At 41.7% G+C, this 21,412-nt stretch overlaps 1 protein-coding gene across 2 annotated transcripts in view; it reads right to left on the bottom strand.

The window, feature by feature from the left end:
* LOC120548109 (stromal membrane-associated protein 1-like) overlaps positions 1-21,412 on the bottom strand; it is a 293,451-nt gene that overhangs the window by 177,483 nt on the left and 94,556 nt on the right. For both annotated transcript variants that reach the window (XM_039784116.1, XM_039784117.1), the window contains one exon: positions 4,809-4,880. In XM_039784116.1, the coding sequence (XP_039640050.1) occupies positions 4,809-4,880 (72 nt within the window). The remainder of the gene's footprint in view (positions 1-4,808; positions 4,881-21,412) is intronic.

The raw sequence follows: 21,412 nt of genomic DNA, 5'->3' as shown, positions 1-21,412 counted from the left end.
GGAGCAGGTAATGAGGCGGGCGGCTGAGTTCTGGACCAGTTGGAGTCGGTTGATGTTGGTAGAGCTGATGCCGAGGAGAAGTGAGTTGCAGTAGTCCAGTCGGGGAGGAGATGAAGGCGTGAATGAGTCTTTGCAGCGGGGGATGTGAGAGAGGGTCTGATTTTGGCGATATTGCGGGAGGTGAAAGAAGGAGGTTTTAATGACTTTGACGGATGTGAGGCTCAAGGGAGAGGGTGGAATCAAAGATAACGCCAAGGTTGGGGCCTGGGGGAGATGGGGAGACAATGGTGCCGTCGATGGTGAGAGTGGGGTTATTGGTTTTGCTGAGTGTGGATTTGGAGCCGATCAGAAGGAATTCTGTTTTGTCGCTGTTGAGTTTGAGGAAGTTGTGTTGCATCCAGGTTTTAATAGCTGACAGACAGGAGTTGGTATGGGAGAGGGGAGGATTGTGGGGGATTTGGTGCTGAGGTAGATCTGGGTGTGGTCAGCATAGCAGTGGAAGTCCAGGTTGAAGTGGCGGAGTATCTGACCAAGAGGGAGGATGTAGATGATGAAGAGGAGGGGGCCAAGTACGGAGCCTTGGGGAACACCTTGAGTGACTGTGGCTGTGGCAGAGGTGTGGTTGTGGAGAGAGATGAAATGGGATCTGTTGGAAAGGTAGGAGTGGAGCCAGCTGAGTGCAGTACCTTCGATACCGAGGTCTTTGAGTCTGGTGAGCAGGATGTTATGGCTCACAGTATGCGGAACACTCAGGTCGAGGAGGATGAGGATGTTGAGGGAACCGCTGTCAGCAAAGGTGAGGAGGTCGTTGAGGACTTTGAGGAGAGCGGTTTCTGTGCTGTGTAGGGGCGAAAACCAGATTGGAGGTTCGAATAGGTTATTGGCAAGAAGATGGGTTTGTAGTTGTGAGGCGACTATGCGTTCCAGGGTTTTAGACAGAAAGGGGAGGTTGGATATTGGGCGGTAGTTGTTGAGAGGGGAGGGATCCAGACCAGGTTTTTAAGGATTGGGGTGACAGCGGCAGTTTTGAAAGCAGAGGGACAGTTCCAAGGGACAGTGAGGAGTTGAAAGAGGTTAGTGAGGTAGGGGCATAGGACCGGGAGGCAGGACTTCAGAAGTGGAGTAGGGAGGGGGTCAAGGGGGCAGGTAGTGGGTTTGGAAGAGCTGATGAGTTTGGAGATTTCAGGAGGAGTGACTGGGTTAAACTGGGAGAGGAGGAAGTGTGGAGAGGGGCCGGGGAGGTCTGGAGGGATGGAGAGAGGAGGGTCCAAGGTAGGTGCTGGAGTAGATCCTGGAAGGTCAGATACAGGGGATAGGGATTTGTAAATGAGATTGATTTTGTCAGTGAAAAAGTGGAGGAATGAGTTGCAGAGATCCGGAGTAGAGGTAAGGAGGCTGTTGGTCCGAGGCTGCATGAGGTTGTTCAATGTGGAGAAGAGGGTTCTGGGGGTTTTGGCAGGGGTCGGTGAGGATGGTGGAGAGGTAGGCAGATTTCGCAGCAATGAGGGCATCTTTGTAGGCGATGAGATGGGATTTATAGGCTACATGATGGACTGTGAGGGATGATTTCTTTGTCAGACGTTCAAGTTGGCGGCCAGTTTGTTTCATTTTCCGGAGTGCAGGTGTGTACCAGGGTGAAGAGGTGTTAAAAGTGACGGAGTTTTGTTTTGAGGGGGCCAGGGTGTTGAGGGAGTTAGCCAAGGTGGAGTTGAGGTGGTCTGTGAGGTCATCGGGTGAGGTGAGGGTTGAGTCCAGGTGGAGAGTGGTGGAGAGCAGGTCAGAGAGATGGTGGGGATTGATAGATTTGAGGTTGCGGAAGGTGATTTCTCTGAGGAGGCGGGTGGGGGTTGGAGAAGGGATGGTGAACCGTATCAGTTTGTGATCAGAGAGGGAAAAGAGGCATGGATGGAGGTCGAGCACTGGTTGGTTGGTGGAGCAGACCAGGTCGAGGATGTGACCTTTTCATGGGTGGGGGAATGTGACATGTTGGGTGAGAGAGAAGTTATCCGGTAAAATTTTGAATTCTGATGAGAGCTTGCATGTGGGGGAGTCCATGTGGATGTTTAAGTCACGCGAGTAGCAGCAGACGTGGAGAGATAGAGGCTAGTGTGAGGAGTTCAGTAAAATCAGAGAGGAAGGAGGATTTGGTTTAGGTGGCCGGTAAATAGGGATGACTGTCATGGAGGAAAGAGTTTTGAAGGCGAGATATTCAAACGATGATACTGAGGGGAGGGTGAGTTCTGTGATCCGGAAGTTCTGATTGAAAATGACGGCGAAGGCCACCTCCCGCGTGGGAGGGGCGGGGTTTGCAGATGTAGTTGTAGCCAGGGGGGATGCTTGGTTGAGGGAGAAGAAGTCGTTGGGTTGTTGCCAGGTTTCGTTGAGCAGAAGGAAGTCAAGAGTGTTGTCGAGGGATTAGTTCATGGAGGGCAGGGGCTTTATTGTTGAGCGTCGGGTGTTGAGGAGGGCAAAGTTGGCATGGTGAGAGGGTGGTGGGATGGGGCAGGCTGGAGAGATCTGAGGTTGTCCCGGTTAGCAGTGCGTGTGGTCGTTGGGGTGTGGGGGTATTGCAGTTGAGGGGGACAGTAAGCCGATTAGCAAATGATTGGAGAGTATGATTGAGTGTATGTGAAGTGGGGAAAGCACTGTAGTCCGGTCCCGGTTTTCTGTGTAGCCTGATGATGCGTTCAGCCCTATGTGAACCAGTGGGTGAAGCATTCAGATGACGGTGGGACAGGTGCAACAGGAGCGTGCAGGTGACCAGATGGATGGAATGGATTGTCCGTGGTGGAAGAAAACAAACTTGCGGCGAGAGCTTCTGTGGATGTAACGGCGTCGACGTAGAAGTCCGAGCTGTTTGATGACTGGGATGCAGGATGGAATGGAGTAGTTGACAAATTGGACCAGTTGCAGAGTTGAATATTTGATCATGATGCCGAGCGGAGGGACGGAGAGCTCCGTGATAGTGGTTAGCCGTGGGCTAGGAGCACAGAGGTGGAGGTGGAGATGGATGAATGAGGTGATTGCCAAAATGATCCACAGCATGACCGAAGGAGAGGAATGTCTAGTCTTGGTTGTGGCTCGCATCTGGTGGAGGTTGCCTATGAGGAGGAGGTCAGCAATCGGGTTAGCCGCCGAAGCAGCTAGGATTTGCCGCCACGCGTTTGGTGAACGGGGGCAGCTAGCTAGCGGCTAACCGACGAGGCAAGAGTCCGGTCAAGGAGCCCCAGGCGGCTTCGGGAACCAGCAGAGAGACTGTCCAGAGGTACAGAGGCTGTCCAGAGGTAGGGGGTACAGCGAACACAAACACAAGAGAATAGCAGACGAATAGCAGATGAATAGCAGACGGAGAAGCGGCGAATAACTAGCGCCAGCGTCCTCTCACGTCGGTGATGAATGAATATGGATGGTTTTAGCCTGTTTTATTTTCATGGCTGTTTTTTTATTAACTGCCCGTCAGTCTCGCCATTATATTTTAGGCTATTGCAGCAAACGCTGTCTGCGTGACGTTTTGAAAACTGTAACCGCACTTGTGTCCGCTTTGCCGGCATTGCCATGACTCACTGTGACTTTAAGAAACTGCAGAGGCGATGTGGACATCAATTGTGCACATCAACCTATTTGTATGTTGCTTATTTATTTATGTTTGATTCTTTGTATTTACATCCTTTGTATGTATATTTACAACCTAACCTCAACATTTTAGGAGCATTCAAAAGTCAAATAATCAAATATGTATATGGCTGCTAATAAAGCTTAGTGAAATTTTACTTTCTATGCTATCTAGACTTCTATGCTTCTCTCTCTCTCTAAAACAGTACGAGTTTGTCTGGCTGCATGGTACACAGATACACCAGTTGCTCTTTTGTTGTATTACTGCCTCTAGAATTCTGGGACCTGTAGTATTAAACCACACTTGCTGATACCACGGTAACCACGGGTGACGCCTTATTAAAACAAAATGAGCTTGTTACAGATACACCAGTTGCTTTTCTATTGTATTTCTGCCACGAGAATGTTTTCTCGTAAATGTGTTTTTTGACTACTTTAATCTCAGAAAATATGAGTTTTGTCTCTTCAGACCTAATGACTGCAGCATCCCTCCCAAACCTGTGCCTACAACCTATTAAATCAAATAATTATTAATTTTCTGCACTGTAACTTTTATTCTTGTATTTGTATCTTATTCTGTTTTAGCCTGTTTTATTTTCATGGCTGTTTTTTTATTAACTGCCCGTCAGTCTCGCCATTATATTTTAGGCTATTGCAGCAAACGCTGTCTGCGTGACGTTTTGAAAACTGTAACCGCACTTGTGTCCGCTTTGCCGGCATTGCCATGACTCACTGTGACTTTAAGAAACTGCAGAGGCGATGTGGACATCAATTGTGCACATCAACCTATTTGTATGTTGCTTATTTATTTATGTTTGATTCTTTGTATTTACATCCTTTGTATGTATATTTACAACCTAACCTCAACATTTTAGGAGCATTCAAAAGTCAAATAATCAAATATGTATATGGCTGCTAATAAAGCTTAGTGAAATTTTACTTTCTATGCTATCTAGACTTCTATGCTTCTCTCTCTCTCTAAAACAGTACGAGTTTGTCTGGCTGCATGGTACACAGATACACCAGTTGCTCTTTTGTTGTATTACTGCCTCTAGAATTCTGGGACCTGTAGTATTAAACCACACTTGCTGATACCACGGTAACCACGGGTGACGCCAATTCAAGATTTCAACTTTAACCTATGGCAAATTACTTTTTCAGGTCACATGTAGTCTAACTGTGCATATCACTTTTACCTTTGTGTTGTTGTGTTTCTCCACTTTATTAACATCCTTCTTCTTCTCCTCTTTATTCTTTTCACGCTCCTTCTGTGAAGAAAATAAAGAGACAGATGGTGTAAGACGTATACTGTACAGCCCGCACTATGAATGTGTTTCATAGCCAGTGTTGTAGTCGAGACCACCTGAACCGAGACCAAGTCATCACCAAGACCAGAGTGTATCAAAACCGAGACAAAACCAAGAGTTTGAGCGGTTTAGACAGGGACAACACCAAGACCAAGACCAGTTCAAGTCCAACACTGCATGACACGATAACATGTGGGAAACGCTAACCATAGGCACTCCCATAAAAATACACCCACAGAAAACAAATTAAGATTCTTCGTCATTCACCTCTTTTATTGCCCTAAATTTCTCTCTTATAAACTCCTCCATTGACTCTGACATGACAGCTTAAAGTTAGTGAAGGAAGGATAGTGCTAATAGTAGCACAATACTTAGCTTGCTGATGAACTTTTCAACCTGTATTTCTATTTTTTTTTTTTTTTTTTTTCCAGTGAACAATACTTCCCCTGCTGGACTGGCTTTGAATTTATTATATATTATTTATATCGTTATCACAGACATAGGTGCTATTTGAATGACTGCTGTCTGTTTTTTTTATTAGCAAATTAATGTTGGGAGCAGTAAGGGTTGGTGCTGCTGTACTACTGATTGCCGTACAATATGATTCAAATGGCGTAAAATTGTGTAATATTAAAAGATGGGGTAATCTAGGTCTCCTAAATGGGAAAGGACTGATACCTATGGCTTATGTAGGCAATTAATATTCTGATTTATTAATTAAATTAAACAAAGTATCATTTACAGTCTACTATTTTATTTTTATCATTATTATTATTGTTTGAAGTTATGTCATCTGATAATTTCCATGCAGTTATGGTTATTTTACATAACTATTCCTGCAGAAGTGTGTACATAAGTATATTTTTATTTTTATTATTATTATGTTTGCTAATGCTAATTTGCCAATGCCTTCATATCACGTGTATATTATTTTTATTTTTTAGGATTAATGAACTTCACTAAAGGTTTATTTGTTATCCACTTGAATATTAGGAGTCTGCCTCCTAAAATTGATTTATTGAGAGCTTGGCTCACTTATAATAATCCACATATTATTACTCTTTCTGAAACCTGGCTACATAGTGAGATCTCCTATGATGAAATCAAACTTGACAATTATGTTTTATTTAGGAAGGATAGGGGCTCAAGGGGTGGGGGCCTCTTAACATATGTAATTGACTGCTGAACTTATATTGCCAAGTGAGAATCCCTTGCATTTTGAAGGCCTTTTTGTTAAAATTATCTTTCATGAAAATAAACGACTTATAATAGGAAATATTTATAAACCCCCTAATGCTCCTGCTGAAACCACTGACTGTATCTTGTCTACCATTAATTCTTTAGATTGTGCTGGCAAAAAAATCATATTAGGTGATTTTAACTCCAATTGGCTAGCGTATTCCTCTCATAAAGACCGCAATCTTTTTAATAGCATAAATCTAACGCAACTAATAACTGAACCCACTAGAGTTGGTCCTAATTCCTCTTCTTTGATGGATTGGATCTTAGTTTCTCATCCTGGCAGAATCTTAAAATCTGGGGTATTACCTGACTCTCTCAGTGACCACTCTATTGTCTTCTGCATATGGAAAATTAAATTGCCTCATCTTCCTCCAAATTTAATTAGAGTAAGGAAATGGAATAACATTAATCCTGAACACTTTATTCAAGATATACTAGATATTAACTGGGAGAGATTTAAGTTAATTCCATCTGTTGAAGATGCATGGAATTATTTTTATACTGAATTTGTTGAGATAATAGATAAACATGCTCCTTCGACATCAATTAAGGTGATGGGTGATGACACCGTTGCAAATGCGATGATGATTGGCTGGATGGGCGGATGCCCTGCTCACGCTGTCTCACTGCACGCTCTGACTACCCTTCTTATATACTGTATGTTACTACCACTAAACACAAGACAGCGACAATGGCGACGAGCAGTGATGCCACGTAATGCGTAACGCGTTACGTAACTCTAATCTGACCACTTTTTTCAGTAACGAGTAATCTAACGCGTTACTATTTCCAAACCAGTAATCAGATTAAAGTTACTTATCCAAGTCACTGTGCGTTACTATTTTTGTCATTTTCCTTAGTAAAAATATATATTTTTGCTTTCTTCTTGCGTCTCGGGGAGTGAAGTCACGTATGCGACAAGTCACGTTTTCAGCATGAGGACAGTTCACGTTTTCAGCATGTGGACAGTTCACGTGTACCACGCAGCGACACAAACGTAAACAACAATGGAGGGAGGAGAGAGATGCGCGCTTTCTAGCTGGAAATACAGTCACTATTTTGAGTTTGTGTCAGCTAAAGATGGCAATATTAAGGTTCGTTGTACACTCTGTGCTGGTGGCGACAAAGTGCTATCTAGCTACGAAAACACTACGTCAAATTTGAAGAAACATTTGGAGTCGCAGCACTGCAGTCAAACTTACAGAGCAAGTCCCAGCAGGTGGTGCGAAGCATAGAGAAGGAGGTCCCCCACCACCCAAACAACAAAAGCCATCGGTGCAAAACCAGTAAGTGGGGGAGAGAAGTTGGTCGGGCAGTAGGCCTATGTTGTAGCGGAAATGCTGTCCTTAAACACGGTTGACTCGCTCTCTTTCGTGCCATAATAAACCAGATCCCTACTACTGGCAACGCCGAGCTGCCTCACAGTAAACCGGTTGTCATTTTTATGTTGAGGCTGTGGGGGTGTTGTCGGCAGTTGCTGAATGTAACTAATAAAGTAACTTGTAATCTAACTTCCTTACTTTTAAAATCAAGTAATCTGTAAAGTAACTAAGGAAATACAAAGGTAGCGTTCTCGAACTGGAAGTACCGGCACTACTTCTCGCTCATTGAAATTAAAGGCAAGAATTTTTATGTAACATGCACGCTATGCCCAGGAAAAAAGACTTTATCCACGTCTGCCTCAAGCAACTCCAATCTTATGAAGCCCCACACATCAACACATGCTAACACAACACTCGTTGCTGCTGCTAACCCATCCCCAAGCCCAAATGCAGCTAGAGTGAGCTCCAGCGAAGGAGACAGAGCCACTCTGTTAAAACAAGCAACGCTCGATTTTTCTTTCTTTGACGTTAAAGATGTTATAGATCGTAATAGCATTATAGAACATAAAAAATAACGTCACAGTTACTTTGCTGAGTAACTAATTACTTTTACAATGTGGTAACTGAGTTACTAACTCAATTACTTTTTGGGAGAAGTAATTTGTAACTGTAACTAATTACTTTTTTAAAGTAAGATGACCAACACTGTTCATATACACTTAATCTTGAATCTGAATATAATTATTTTAACTCCTGTTGTCCTCGGGTCAAATTTGACACGTTTTGTAAGTTTCTATATCAGATATTTTACTTTACTTGAGATTACTTTCACTGAATTTTGGGTGTTTTTGTCAATTTTATATAGCATTTGAATTTTTTTTATTTTTTTTAATGGTTTCAAAAAACTTTTATATAAACCAGTCTGTGATTATCCACTTGACACCCTCTGATCTTAACTATTAGTCAAAATCATTCATAATTTCAACTGTTTTAACTAAAAAAATTGACATGATGTCATATAAATGAGGTTTACTGATCATTAATTCCAAAAGTAAGTTTAAAACTAGTGGGAATAAGTTGGTGTTAGTGGTGTATATACTGGTGGTAGTGTGTGAGTGTGTGTGTGTGTGTGTGTGTGTACATCACAGTAAAGCTGCAGCAAGACAATTCCGCAACACATATCACAGTGATAACTGAATCTCTGTCTCTGTCCTGTAGTACCATAATTAGCATATTATACTGCTTAAGCATGCAGAAAGACGGCACTTTTCTTCATTAAATCGCCATTCGACAACCATTAAAATATTCTAAAGGAGGAAACAAGAGGCCTAATGGTAATGATTTGGTGTACCTCATAGTAGGTTGAAAACAATTAGATCTCATTCTTTAATGTGATTTTAATGCACCTCATAATGCAGAATTCCGTGTGCGGAGAGTTGATGTAGTGTTTCCAGGTTAATGGTTCTGTCTTGCTTTGTTATATGTCAATGAGCGGGTGCTGATGCCAGCTACCGAGAGGCTTTAGCTAATGACTGTCAGGATGCCAAAGAGACGAGCTTTAGCTTAGCGGCTGAAGCCTACAATCTAGCCATTATAGTGACAATAGCAGTCTGTTTCTTTCTGTGTCTCCCTCTGTCTCTACTCTCAATGTGATTAATGTACTGGCTGCTCATAGCTATTTATGATGATGGTAATTTGTATTGTGAACATAATAAACAATACTTCATTCCCATCAATACTTAACTACCATTGAGAGCATGTATTATTATTCTACAGTCACTATATTTTGTACTCTTCTGTGAGCATGCATTAGGTGAGTGTTTTTTCTTCTTTTTCTTAAGACTAATGGACTGAAATATTAACAAAACAAACAGCACTGTATAAAAGCTGTCATGCAGAGAAAGCCTGGGTCAAATGTCAAGGCTTGCCGCCGGGGAATTTGGAGTTTTATATTTTTCTATGGACTTCATGGCAGGGCAACAAAAAGCAACTATGGCTACTGTTTACACAATGAACAGTACAGCTACGGGCCTCTGTTCTGCCTAAACTGACTGATTGACATTCCTGTTTTTTTATCTACAGCACAGGACATAGTAGTATAAAGATTCACCAATATGAATCGGTATCTGGTTGTATTAGCCAGTCCCTCCAGGAATTTGCAATTCACGTAGAATGTTCAACTCACTCAATTCACGCAAATTCAACCAATCACTGTGAATTCAGTGTGACTCGCAATTTTGACCAATCACCGCAACTTTACCGCAAATTTGACCAATAACTGGAATTCCCGCGACTTCAACCAATCACAGCAGTCCCACGTGCCAGACTTTGCGTAAGTATGTGACTCTGAGAGCCACTGACAAGCGGGAGTGGGAACGGGTTGACGTTGGCAAGGATAGGAAATTAACGAACAATGTAAATCAATAAACCACTGGCAGAAATGTTCAAATTTGATTAATTTAATAAATTATTATTTTGTGTCTTAAATCCACCAGCCTTTTTCATATTAGACCAACATTTGCAGCACCCTGAGCCTATTTGGTAAGGTTACTAGGAAACTCAGCCCAGAGTAGTTTTTTTATTCTCCCCAAAAAAAGTTTCCTTTTTATTTTTAAAGAAATCTCGCAACTTCATTGCAACTAAAATACAAAAGACGTTGCAACTTTTTTTGCAAATTCAGGCATTTTTTATTTTTCAGGCTGCAACAATCTAAAAAAAAAGCCGCAAAATCCTGGAGGGACTGATTAGCAAAGCTACGACTACATTGATACATGGAGCCCTGGATCAATCTGAATGGACCAAGAATCCACCGATGGCCTAATTCTAACATTATGAATCAGATAGTCTCGCATTGCCAGACCTCTCTCTACAGCGCTGGCTAGTCCACAAAGCATTCCGACATAGAAGAAAAACATGCTCTGGTTTATTGGCATTTTTTTAAACTAATCACAGCCACGGTATTGCTGCAAAATAGCCTCGTTCAAAAGTTGTTTTAGTCGTGATACAGAAAACTCAGATTGGACACATAGTCTAGCTAGCTGTATGGATTTATCCTGCAGTGACTGAGGGGCAGTTAACCATAGTCCTCATCAGAGGGTGAACATTTTTCGGGACTCCCGCGGGTCACGGTATTCCCGCGGGTACGGGAGTCAATTTCACTGTTGGTAACGTCATAGGGACGGAATAGAGGATAGAAATCACTGGAAGCAGGCGGGATGGAGAAATGTGTGTTTTGAGTGTGAGAAGATCTCCGTTAGGAATTACGTAATGAAATCGCCTAGGCCTGCAGGTAATGCATGTATAGTGTAGCCTAAATTTTAAGGCAACCTCAGTGATTTGACCACGATTGACCAAACACACACACGCGCTATCAACTGGCTAGTTATCCTCCAGACAGACGACGTCCCTTTTTCTTTCTCTCTTTTCCGCCGGGTGGCACGCGAGCCTGCTCGAGGTGTGAAGCGTGTGTCCGTGACAGAGTCTGCAACAGAGTCTGATAACTTTAGTCAACATAGGGTATGAAACGGGAGCGGGACAGGATTCGGGATTCTTTCTCTCGGGATTTTGCAAGACAGGATTTTTTTTGGGGGGGCAGTCACGTAATCGTGATATGACAGGAGTATTTTCGTGGGCTCGGGATGGGATGGGAGCAACAATTGATTCCTGTGTCATCCTCTAGTCTTCATAAATCCACCGGTGGCACCTGAACAATCCCGTAAATTAATAATCTTCAATATAGACTACAAATCAGTTGACTGAAGCTTTGCTGTCGATTATGCGAATCTTCTGCTGTGCGTGGTCATGTGTTGAACTTGGTCATTCATTGGCAGGGATCAGTCAATCAGCACCCTTGTTTGGGTGAAAAAAAAATCTTTGCTAGGTTCCGTTACGAGCTGATGTGTATGTTATTTGGTTACAAGAGGCTAGCTAATTAACTTAAGTTAAACTATTAGCATGTCCTCGCTTTGCTATTCTGTGGTTCCTTTTACAAAATATATACTTATTTGAAGGTAGGAAATGCATCTTTTATAGGACTGGCTCATTTTAATTTCCAATGGAATATAAATGTTTTTACATTAAACGAATATTTCAACTGTATCTATCAGATTGAATCGTATCTCAGTGAATGTCATAGCACTGATTCAACATCGAATCGAAACGAATCGTGCCATATCAAAATGTATCGTCCCTGAACCGTATCATCGTCCAAGTGGCTAGTTACATATCACATGGTCTTAAAAGGGAAAGATGCACACCCTAGCATATATATATATATATATATATATATATATATATATATATATATATATATATATATATTGGCTGCATCTTTGTTGACATATCCATCAGCAAGTTTGAGTTATTATATTTTTTCATTATATTACATTTGAGGCTCTAGTTGGCACCAAGTCTCTCACACCCATTAACTATGAGTTAATGAGAATAGCATTGGACTATTTGCTTCAGCAGCATTTGCAAACTATTACACTCCCATCTGACCTTCACTAAAAAAAGCACATTACAGCTGGTACCACTCCCTATCTGAATTCTGAATGTGAAATATGCCCTATATTAGAAGAAATCAACAATGCAACAATAATTTTCTGCTAATACTTCCACAAAGTGTTGCATCTGATAGATGCAAAATACAGTTGTGCCGTAGTACCCTTGTCAGTGATGATGCAAAACGACAGGATTCATCAAGGGTTTGAAATCTCAGGTTACTGCTCACTATAGAGTAAACAATTGAGTGTCTGGGCTGAATGATTAATTGAGGGCCAAGCAGCGAAGCTGCGAGGCACCATTAGTGATTCTACCTTTTCTTATTATTACACATCTTTCCTCTGCCACGGCAGTCTATGGCAGCCCATAGAACCGTGCAGTAAAAAGTTGTGAAATTTGGCACACTGATTCGGGATAGTCCCATAATTCATTTCACCAAGTTTTAGGTAGAGATGGTTGGAGCCAATACCGATACTAGTATAGGTATTCGCTCCAATACTGGCTAAAACGCTGACGTGTACGGTAAGCGTATTGTCACTTCCGGTGTTCCCGTGTTCCCGTGTTACAAACGCTAGTTTGCTGCTCCAGGAAAAACTTACTCAACTCTGCTTTATTGTTTAAATTAGCGGCTACTTGCCTGGATTGCATTTGAATTACAATTGTTCTACTCAAGCACTTATACTTCGCTTCCCTTACAGCAACTGCCTCGCTGATCTTACAGTTGTTAAAACGCTGTTAGCTACTTTAGCTTAGCCATTAGCAATGGCTAATTCCTCTCCGTCTCCTGCTCTCTCTTGCTCTGTGTGTCAAATGTTTAGCTATTCCTCTGCCTCCTTTTGTGATAACAATACATGTAATAAATGTAATATATTCGCTGCTCTGGAGGCAAGGCTTAGTGAGTTTGAGGCACGGCTCCGCATCATGGAATCAGAATCATATGATTCCGTAGCTAGCCACCACCACGTAGCTGAAGCGGGCCAACATACTGTAGCTTCTGTAGCTTCTGCTAGCTGTCCCCCGGCAGACCCTGAGCAGCCGGGCGAGTGGGTGACTGTCCGAGGGAAGCGTAGCGTTAGATCTAAACCAGGGAGTGCACATGATGACGGTCGCTCTACCGGAGCATCTTCGCCTCTCTAACAGTTTCTCCCTACTCAGTGATACACCCGCTGAGAAGCCAATTCTGGTTATTGGGAGCTCTATACTGCGACATGTGAAGCCGGCGGCACCAGCGGCTGCAGTCATATGTGTCCCCGGGGCTAGAGCGGGCGATATAGAATCCCATCTAAAGCTGCTGGCTAAAAAGAACCGTAAATACAGTAAGATCATACTTCACGTAGGTGGTAATGGTCGTAAATCGGAGATCACTAAAATTAATGTTGAGTCACTTTGTGCATACGCAAAGAAAATGTCGGACTCAGTAGTTTTCTCTGGCCCCTGCCAAACCTGACCAGTGATGAAATGTACAGCCGTACGTCATCCTTCCACCGCTGGTTGTCGGGGTGGTGCCCAGCTAATGATGTGGGCTATGTGAATAACTGGAGGGCATTCTGGGGAAAGCCTGGCCTGATTAGGAGAGACGGCATTCATCCCACCTGGGACGGAGCCGCTCTCATATCAAAAAATCTGACCGAGTCTATTATCGGTCATAAACCATGACAACCCAAGTTTGATATTAGTAATCAGAGGTGCAGTGCAATGTACCCCTCTGTGCTTCCGTTGGAGCAGTCGCCCACTCATAGTCTAATAAGCACGGTGTCAGTCCCCCGGCTCAGATTGGTTAAATCAAAGGTAAACAAAAGATGCGCTATACTTAACAACCTAATTGGAATTAAAACGACTGCAACGATAGAACAAAATAGGAAAATTAGATGTGGACTATTAAATGTTAGATATCTGTCTTCTAAAGCAGTATTGGTAAACGATTTGATATCAGATAATAAAATTGATTTATTTTGTCTTACTGAAACCTGGCTGGGCCATGAAGAATATGTCAGTCTAAATGAAGACACTCCTCCCAGTCATATTAATACTCAAATTCAGGCTCAGGCCGAGGAGTCTTTGATTCAAGACTGTTAATTAATCCTAAACCTAAACTAAATTATAACTCGTTTGAGAGTCTTGTTCTTAATCTTCAACATCCAAAATGGAAAACATTACAGCCAATTATATTCTTTGTTATATACAGGGCTCCAGGTCTATGGAGGAAATATTTATTCATAATTCAAATTGAAAGTCCAAAGAGAAATTGAAAGTCCAAAGAGAAAACAAAGCAAGATCAAATTAAAAATATTATTATTTTTTTTTTATTTTCCATTTGGCTTTGGCTTTTGAATTTAATATTTGGCTTTTGAATTTCAATTTAAAATTGGCTTTTAATTTTCATTTAATATTTGGCTTTTGAATTTCAATTTAAAATTGGCTTTTAATTTTCATTTAATATTTGGCTTTTGAATTTCAATTTAACATTGGCTTTTAATTTTCATTTAATATTTGGCATTTCAATTTCCATTTAACATTGCCTTTTCGTTTGGACTTGACACATGTCAATGTAAATGAGGAGGCGTGGCCCAAAGGCTGGTGGGAGGGTCTGAAACGAAAGGGGTGCAGAGGCACCTTATGAACAGCAGGGGGAGCTTACTGCTGGGGAGCATCTGTCTGCAGCTTCAGGCTTGATGGCCTCTTATTTCACATGATAGAAAATGATAATGTAGGCTAAACACAAACGACATTTTATGCAACAACAGTGAAGTTTTCATGTAGTTACTATAATTGGGCCCGTGTTAGTGAGGACTAGATTAGGACTGTATTTAAAGCTGATTCTGGTTCCCAACTTCGCCCCAGGTGTGTCTGTTTAAAACACGTACTCAGACAACTTTTTTTTTTTGTGTTTTATTTTATTAAGCAACAGTAGAAACATGGGTGTGGGTAGCTCGCCATCGTGTTTGTGTGTGGTCAGATTTTTGTGACGGCACACACACACAATCTCAACCGGATAGTCATCGTCCGAACTGCGACCTCTCCTTTTTCTTTCTCTCACTTTTTTCTCTGGGTGGTGCGCGCGGTGTGAGAGGCATGTCTGCGCTATTCTCCAACATGTAGCCTACTCACAACAATCACTCCTGATTGACGGCCTTTTGTACAGCCTGTGTATTTTTTCAGACTTCCAGCTGTCAGTGGTGTCTGTAAGCATCACTGGCCGGCCAGCAGGGAGGCGATCCCGGCCGCCACCAGCTGGCTGTCCCATCAGACTGAAGCTTCTGACAACATCGGAGAAAATGTGCAGTTGGCCATCAACGTTTGTAAAACTGTCCATATTCAAACTCTACACAGTTAATTTATCACATAAAAAAAGTCTCAGAAGTGAATTTAGTGGTGAAAAAGCAGATGAAAATTGTAAAAAGTTTCCAGTTGTTTGCTGCTGCTACTACTGCAAACTCCCGATCTAGATTATAGAATCGATTGCTTTTTTATAATTTCCATCTGAGTAGCCTACAAGTTGGAGAATAGCGCGGACACGCACCTCACAACGCGCGCATGTTTAGTCCTTAAATCAGACAAAGTACTTATTGTAAGTGATTTTAATATCCATGTGGACGTTGACAATGATAGCCTTAGTACTGCTTTCAACTCATTATTAGATTCAATCGGTTTCAGTCAGAGTGTGCACAAGGCGACGCACTGTTTTAACCACACCCTCGACCTTGTGCTGGCATATGGTATTGAAATTGAGGATTTAATAATATTTCCGCAGAATTCGGTATTATCAGATCATTCTTTAATTACTTTTGAATTCTTACTACCGGACTATACTAAATTAGATAAAAGCTTCTACACTAGATGCCTATCTGACAGTGCTATAGCTAAATTTAAGGAAGATATTCCAACAGCATTTGACTCTATGTCATGCCTTAACATAACAGAGGACCTTTATGTTAACCTCAGTCTCTCTCAAATTGATACATTTGTAGACAGTGCTACGATCTGCCTACGGACGACTTTAGACTCTGTTGCTCCCCTCAAAAAGAACATGATGAAGCAAAGGAAACTAGCACCTTGGTATAACTCCCAAACTCGCAAATTAAAAAATAATCTCGCGAAACCTTGAAAGTAAATAGCGTTCCACCAAAGTGGAAGAATCTCGTTTGGATTGGCAAGAAAGTCTCAAAACCTATAGGAAGGCCCTAAGAAAGGCCAGATCAGACTATTACTCATCACTAACAGAAGAAAATAAGAACAACCCAAGGTTTCTTTTCAGCACTGTAGCCAGGCTGACAGATAGTCACAGCTCTACTGAGCCATCTATTCCTCTAGCTCTGAGTAGTGATGACTTCATGAGCTTCTTTAATGATAAAATTCTAACAATTAGAGATAAAATCTATCACCTTTTGCCCTCAACTTCTAACGGTTCACCTTTAAACGCAGGACCGCTAGAAAGAACGACTATTCCCGACATATACTTAGACTGCTTTTATCCTATAGACCTTCAACAATTAATGTTAAAGATATCCTCAGCTAAGCCATCTACCTGTCTCTTAGACCCCATCCCAACGAGACTACTCAAAGAAGTGTTACCCGTGGTTAACACTTCATTACTAGATATGATCAATATGTCCTTATTAACAGGTTATGTACCGCAGTCATTTAAAATAGCTGTGATAAAACCTATTCTGAAAAAACCCACTCTCGATCCTGAGGTCTTAGCAAACTATAGACCTATATCTAACCTTCCCTTTCTATCCAAGATCCTTGAGAAGGTTGTTGGTAATCAGTTATGTGATTTTCTACATAGCAATAGTTTATTTGATGACTTTCCATCAGGATTTAGAAAGAATAATAGCACAGAGACTGCACTGGTGAAAATCACTAACAACCTTCTAACTGCTGCAGACAAAGGACTTGTCTCCATTCTTGTTTTACTAGATCTTAGTGCTGCATTTGACACTATTGACCATACAATCCTGTTACATAGATTGAAACATTTAGTTGGCAGTAAAGGAATCGCTCTAAGCTGGTTTAAGTCCTATTTCTCTGATCGATCTCAATTTGTTAATGTTAAAGATAAATCCTCCAAGTACGCTAAAGTTAGCCATGGCGTTCCACAAGGCTCAGTGCTTGGACCAATTCTATTCTCCTTATATATGCTTCCTCTTGGTAATATTATTAGGAAACACTCAATTAACTTTCACTGTTATGCGGATGACACCGAAATTATACTTGTCAATCAAACCAGACAAAACCAGTCAGCTAGCTAAACTTCAAGCGTGCATTAAAGATATAAAATCCTGGATGACCTATAATTTTCTGATGTTAAACTCTAACAAAACTGAAGTTATTGTGCTGGGCCCTAAACACCTCCGAACCTCATTATCTAAAGACATAGCTACTGTGGATGGTATTGCCCTGGCCTCCAGCACTACTGTCAGAAATCTAGGGGTTATTTTTGATAAGGATATATCCTTTAACGCCCATTTAAAACAAACCTCAAGAACAGCCTTTTTTCATCTTCGTAACATTGCCAAAATTAGGAATATCCTGCCTCAAAACGATGCTGAAAAACTAGTCCATGCATTTGTTACTTCCAGGCTGGACTATTGTAATTCCCTACTGTCAGGTTGCTCAAATAAGTCCCTTAAGACTCTCCAGCTGATCCAGAATGCTGCAGCGCGTGTTCTCACAAGAACTAAGAAAAGAGATAATATTTCTCCTGTATTAGGTTCTCTGCATTGGCTTCCTGTAAAATCCAGGATTGAATTTAAAATCCTTCTCCTGACCTACAAAGCTCTAAATGGTCAAGCACCATCATATCTAGAAGAGCTCCTAATACCTTATTGTCCCACTAGAGCACTGCGCTCCCAGAATGCAGAGTTACTTGTGGTACCTAGAGTCTCTAAAAGTAGAATGGGAGCCAGAGCCTTCAGTTATCAGGCTCCTCTCCTATGGAACCAGCTCCCAATCTGGGTTCGGGGGGCAGAAACTGTCACCGCATTTAAGAATGAACTTAAAACTCTCCTATTTGATAAAGCTTATAGTTAGGGAGTGAGGAGTTGCAGCGTCCGCCTAACCAGGCCCACATGCTTCTCTTCATAGTCGTTAGATTAATAATATAACAAAAGTAGAGGGAGGCAGGCCAGCACAGCCCGATCCAGCAGGGGAGAGTTTCAAGCCCGAACAGGCCACCTCTCCTTATGACCTGTCTCTCTTAGTTACGCTGTTATAGTTCTAGAAGAGCCTGCTCTGTCCGAGGTTTCTTCCCAAGAGGGAGGTTTTCCTCGCCACTGTCTGGCACTGCTTGCTCTTGAGGGAATTACTGTAATTGTTGGGGCTTTGTAAATTATATGAGTGTGGTCTAGACCTACTCTATCTGTAAAGTGTCTCGAGATAACTTGGGTTATGATTTGATACTATAAATAAAATTGAATTGAATTGAATTGGTATCGCTATCGGGAAGTACTGGAATTTATGCACCAGTCCGATAACACGTACTAAAGCCCTAAAGAAAATCTACGTGAAAGTAGTTTATTTATGTTCTTTTTCCGTTATAACAGACTGTCAAACTAGATAATAAAAGAAAGTTATGTGGCATTCATTGTTTGTGTTTGTTCATGTTTCACAAAGAGTTTAACCTGAGCCACACGCTGGTATCGGAACGGTACTCGGTATCGGCCGATACGCAAGTTCAGGTATCGGAATCGGTATCAGGAAGCAAAAAATGGTATTGGGCCATCTCTAGTTTTAGGTCTGCACCACAGGCAGTCTAGTGACACCATTGGGTCAAAGTGGGCGTTGCATCCATGCGATTAACTTTTGAACGGTGTGCCCGATTTTGAATATCAAGATATAGTTGGAATCCTTGGAAGACGGCGAACTCAACGCATCCCATGATGTCAATATCCACCATGTTGGACCTTCCGCCATATTGGATTTGATCAAAAACACTAAAATGTTTTCACAGGTCACAAAATTGGTCAGATTTTCCCGAAACTTGGCACAGATGATCTTCAGACCATGCCTCACAAAAGTGATTCCATTGCATATTGATATTCGAAAGTGTTTGCCCGTCACAGCCAATTGAAATCAACGGCGAAGCCGCCAAAAAGGAAGTGAGCTCGTACCTCGGCAAGTCTTTCATGTATCAACACCAATCTTAGTACATAGGTACAGGGCCCAATTAAGAAGAGGCTCAAGAAATTCGGTGACCTTAGACCTATAGGGGGCATTGTAATTAGCAAAATTACATTTTGGCCTATAACGTTTGATGTGTTTGGAATTAAAACTTACTAGTGGTGTCTGTTAATACTGTGGGAGGTCCTAAGGCCGACCCATGCCAATTTGTGACGTCAACGTAATTGATCCGACCGCCATATAGGATTTCATCAAAAACACTAAAAAGTTTTCACAGGTCACAAAATGTCTCTGATTTTCACGAAACTTGGCACAGATGATGTTCAGACCAAGCCACACAAAAGTTATTCCATTGCGTATTGTTATGGCATGTCCTGCACAGGAGAAAACTCTCTCAGACGGTGTCCAAGAGGTCTGTACACACAGGTAGGAGTTTGAAAGGGCAGACTCCCCCACCACCAGGCTACAGGGTCTGGTCCTGAACGATTGATTAGCAGAGCAAGTGTAATGTTTACTAGCGATCACGTGCAGTCAGTGAATGGTTAATATGCTTTTACGTCCGTTTTGGTGAGCCCAGAGGGAAAATATGGCGTTTTAAAAGTAGCCTACATTTACGGTGGCTAGCTAACGGTAGACTACAGAGAGAGTGTGATATTTTTACGTCCGTTTCGGAGCGTGTATAAAAAGCCATCTATCAGCAGTGATTGTAGAGTGCATGTCGGGGGAATAGCGCGGACACGCGCTTCACACCGCGAGTGGCACGTGCGCCACTCGGCAGAAAAGGGAGAAAGAAAAAAGAGTCTGCCGCTGTCCGGAGCGACAGAGGGAAAATATTTCAGTCGGAAACGAAATGAGGAACCGAAATTTGCGTTCTAATCCGGTCCGAATACTACCGTTTGCGTAGGTACCGGTTCCATAGTGGAACCGGGTTTCGGTACCCAACCCTACTCATGACCCAATTAGGAGGAGGCTCCTGGTGACTTTTGACCACTATAGGGGTGCTATAATCACAGGAAGTAGGCTCATATCTCAGCTACGCTTTCACGTATCAAAACCAAACTTTGTACATGGACTTGGGACCGCATCCTGAGGACGCCCAATCAATTTGGAGTCTTTTGACCACTAGGTAGGTGCTATAATCACAGGAAGTAGGCTCATATCTCACCAGCGCTTTCATGTAGTGAAACTGAACTTTGTACATGGACTCAAGACCCAATCCCGAGGATGTAAAATTTATTTGGTGAGCTGTGACCACTATGGGGGCGCTATAATCACAGGAACTGAGCTCATATCTCAGCAACGTTTTGATGTATGAAGTCCAAACTTGGTACAGGGACATGGTAGCTGATTGTGAGGACGTACAATGAAAGTGCTATCATTTGGCCTCTAGGGGCACTGTAATAAAGAAAGTGAGCTGCGAATTACACTCTGGTCATGTGACACGCGAGAGTAAAGCAGTCTGCAGAGGAAGCATCAACTTACCAACACTAACCTGTATCAACCAGTGTGTCAAGTCAGCGAAACACCACCTGACAGGGATCAATTCAATTCAATTTTGTTTATAGTATCAAATCATAACAAGAGTTATTTTAAGAAACTTTCCAGATAAAGTAGGTCTAGACCACACTATTATTTACAAAGACCTAACAATTTTCGATCACTGACCGAAATGTTTGAAAGCGTAACTCCATATGAACCTACTTCAGAACAGTACGTGAAAATTACTCAGGCAGTAACATAGTTTATTGCGAAAGATATGATGCACCTCAGTACGGTGACTAGGCCTGTAACAATTCCAAATTTTGCTGGACAATTAATTGACTGAGAAATAATTGCAACTAACAATATAATTGTCTTTTAGTGAAATAATATTTTTTTGATTTATTCATTACTTTTTTTTTTAACCAGGCTTATTTGTGTTTTATGTTGTCATGGTAATTATTACATGTTTACAAGGCTGGACATTCAACAAATCAGTCATTGTAATTGAAGTAGTTTATAATTAAATAATATGTCATTCATATAAATCACCTAATTTCATCATAGCACCCAGTCCTGACCTACAGGAAAGAACAGTTTGTGTTTAATCTATATAATATTGTGTTGGTCATTCTATACAATGATTCATTGTTTGTCGTTGTTGAATAATACAGCAGATAAAAAGCTTAAAAAATAATCATATTTTATTATTATATTGGTTAAAGAAATCGCAATTAGATTATTTTCCAAAATCGCTCAGACCTAGTTTACTACTGTAAACCGTATATGGAATAGACAATGGGTGAAGAAGGGAGTGATTTTGGA

The sequence above is a fragment of the Perca fluviatilis genome, chromosome 19 (genome assembly GCF_010015445.1).
Source record: "Perca fluviatilis chromosome 19, GENO_Pfluv_1.0, whole genome shotgun sequence".
NCBI classification, from domain to species: Eukaryota; Metazoa; Chordata; class Actinopteri; order Perciformes; family Percidae; genus Perca; species Perca fluviatilis.
The sequence above is the reverse complement of the archived record's forward strand: the minus strand, read 5'-3'. Positions and strand labels throughout refer to the sequence as shown.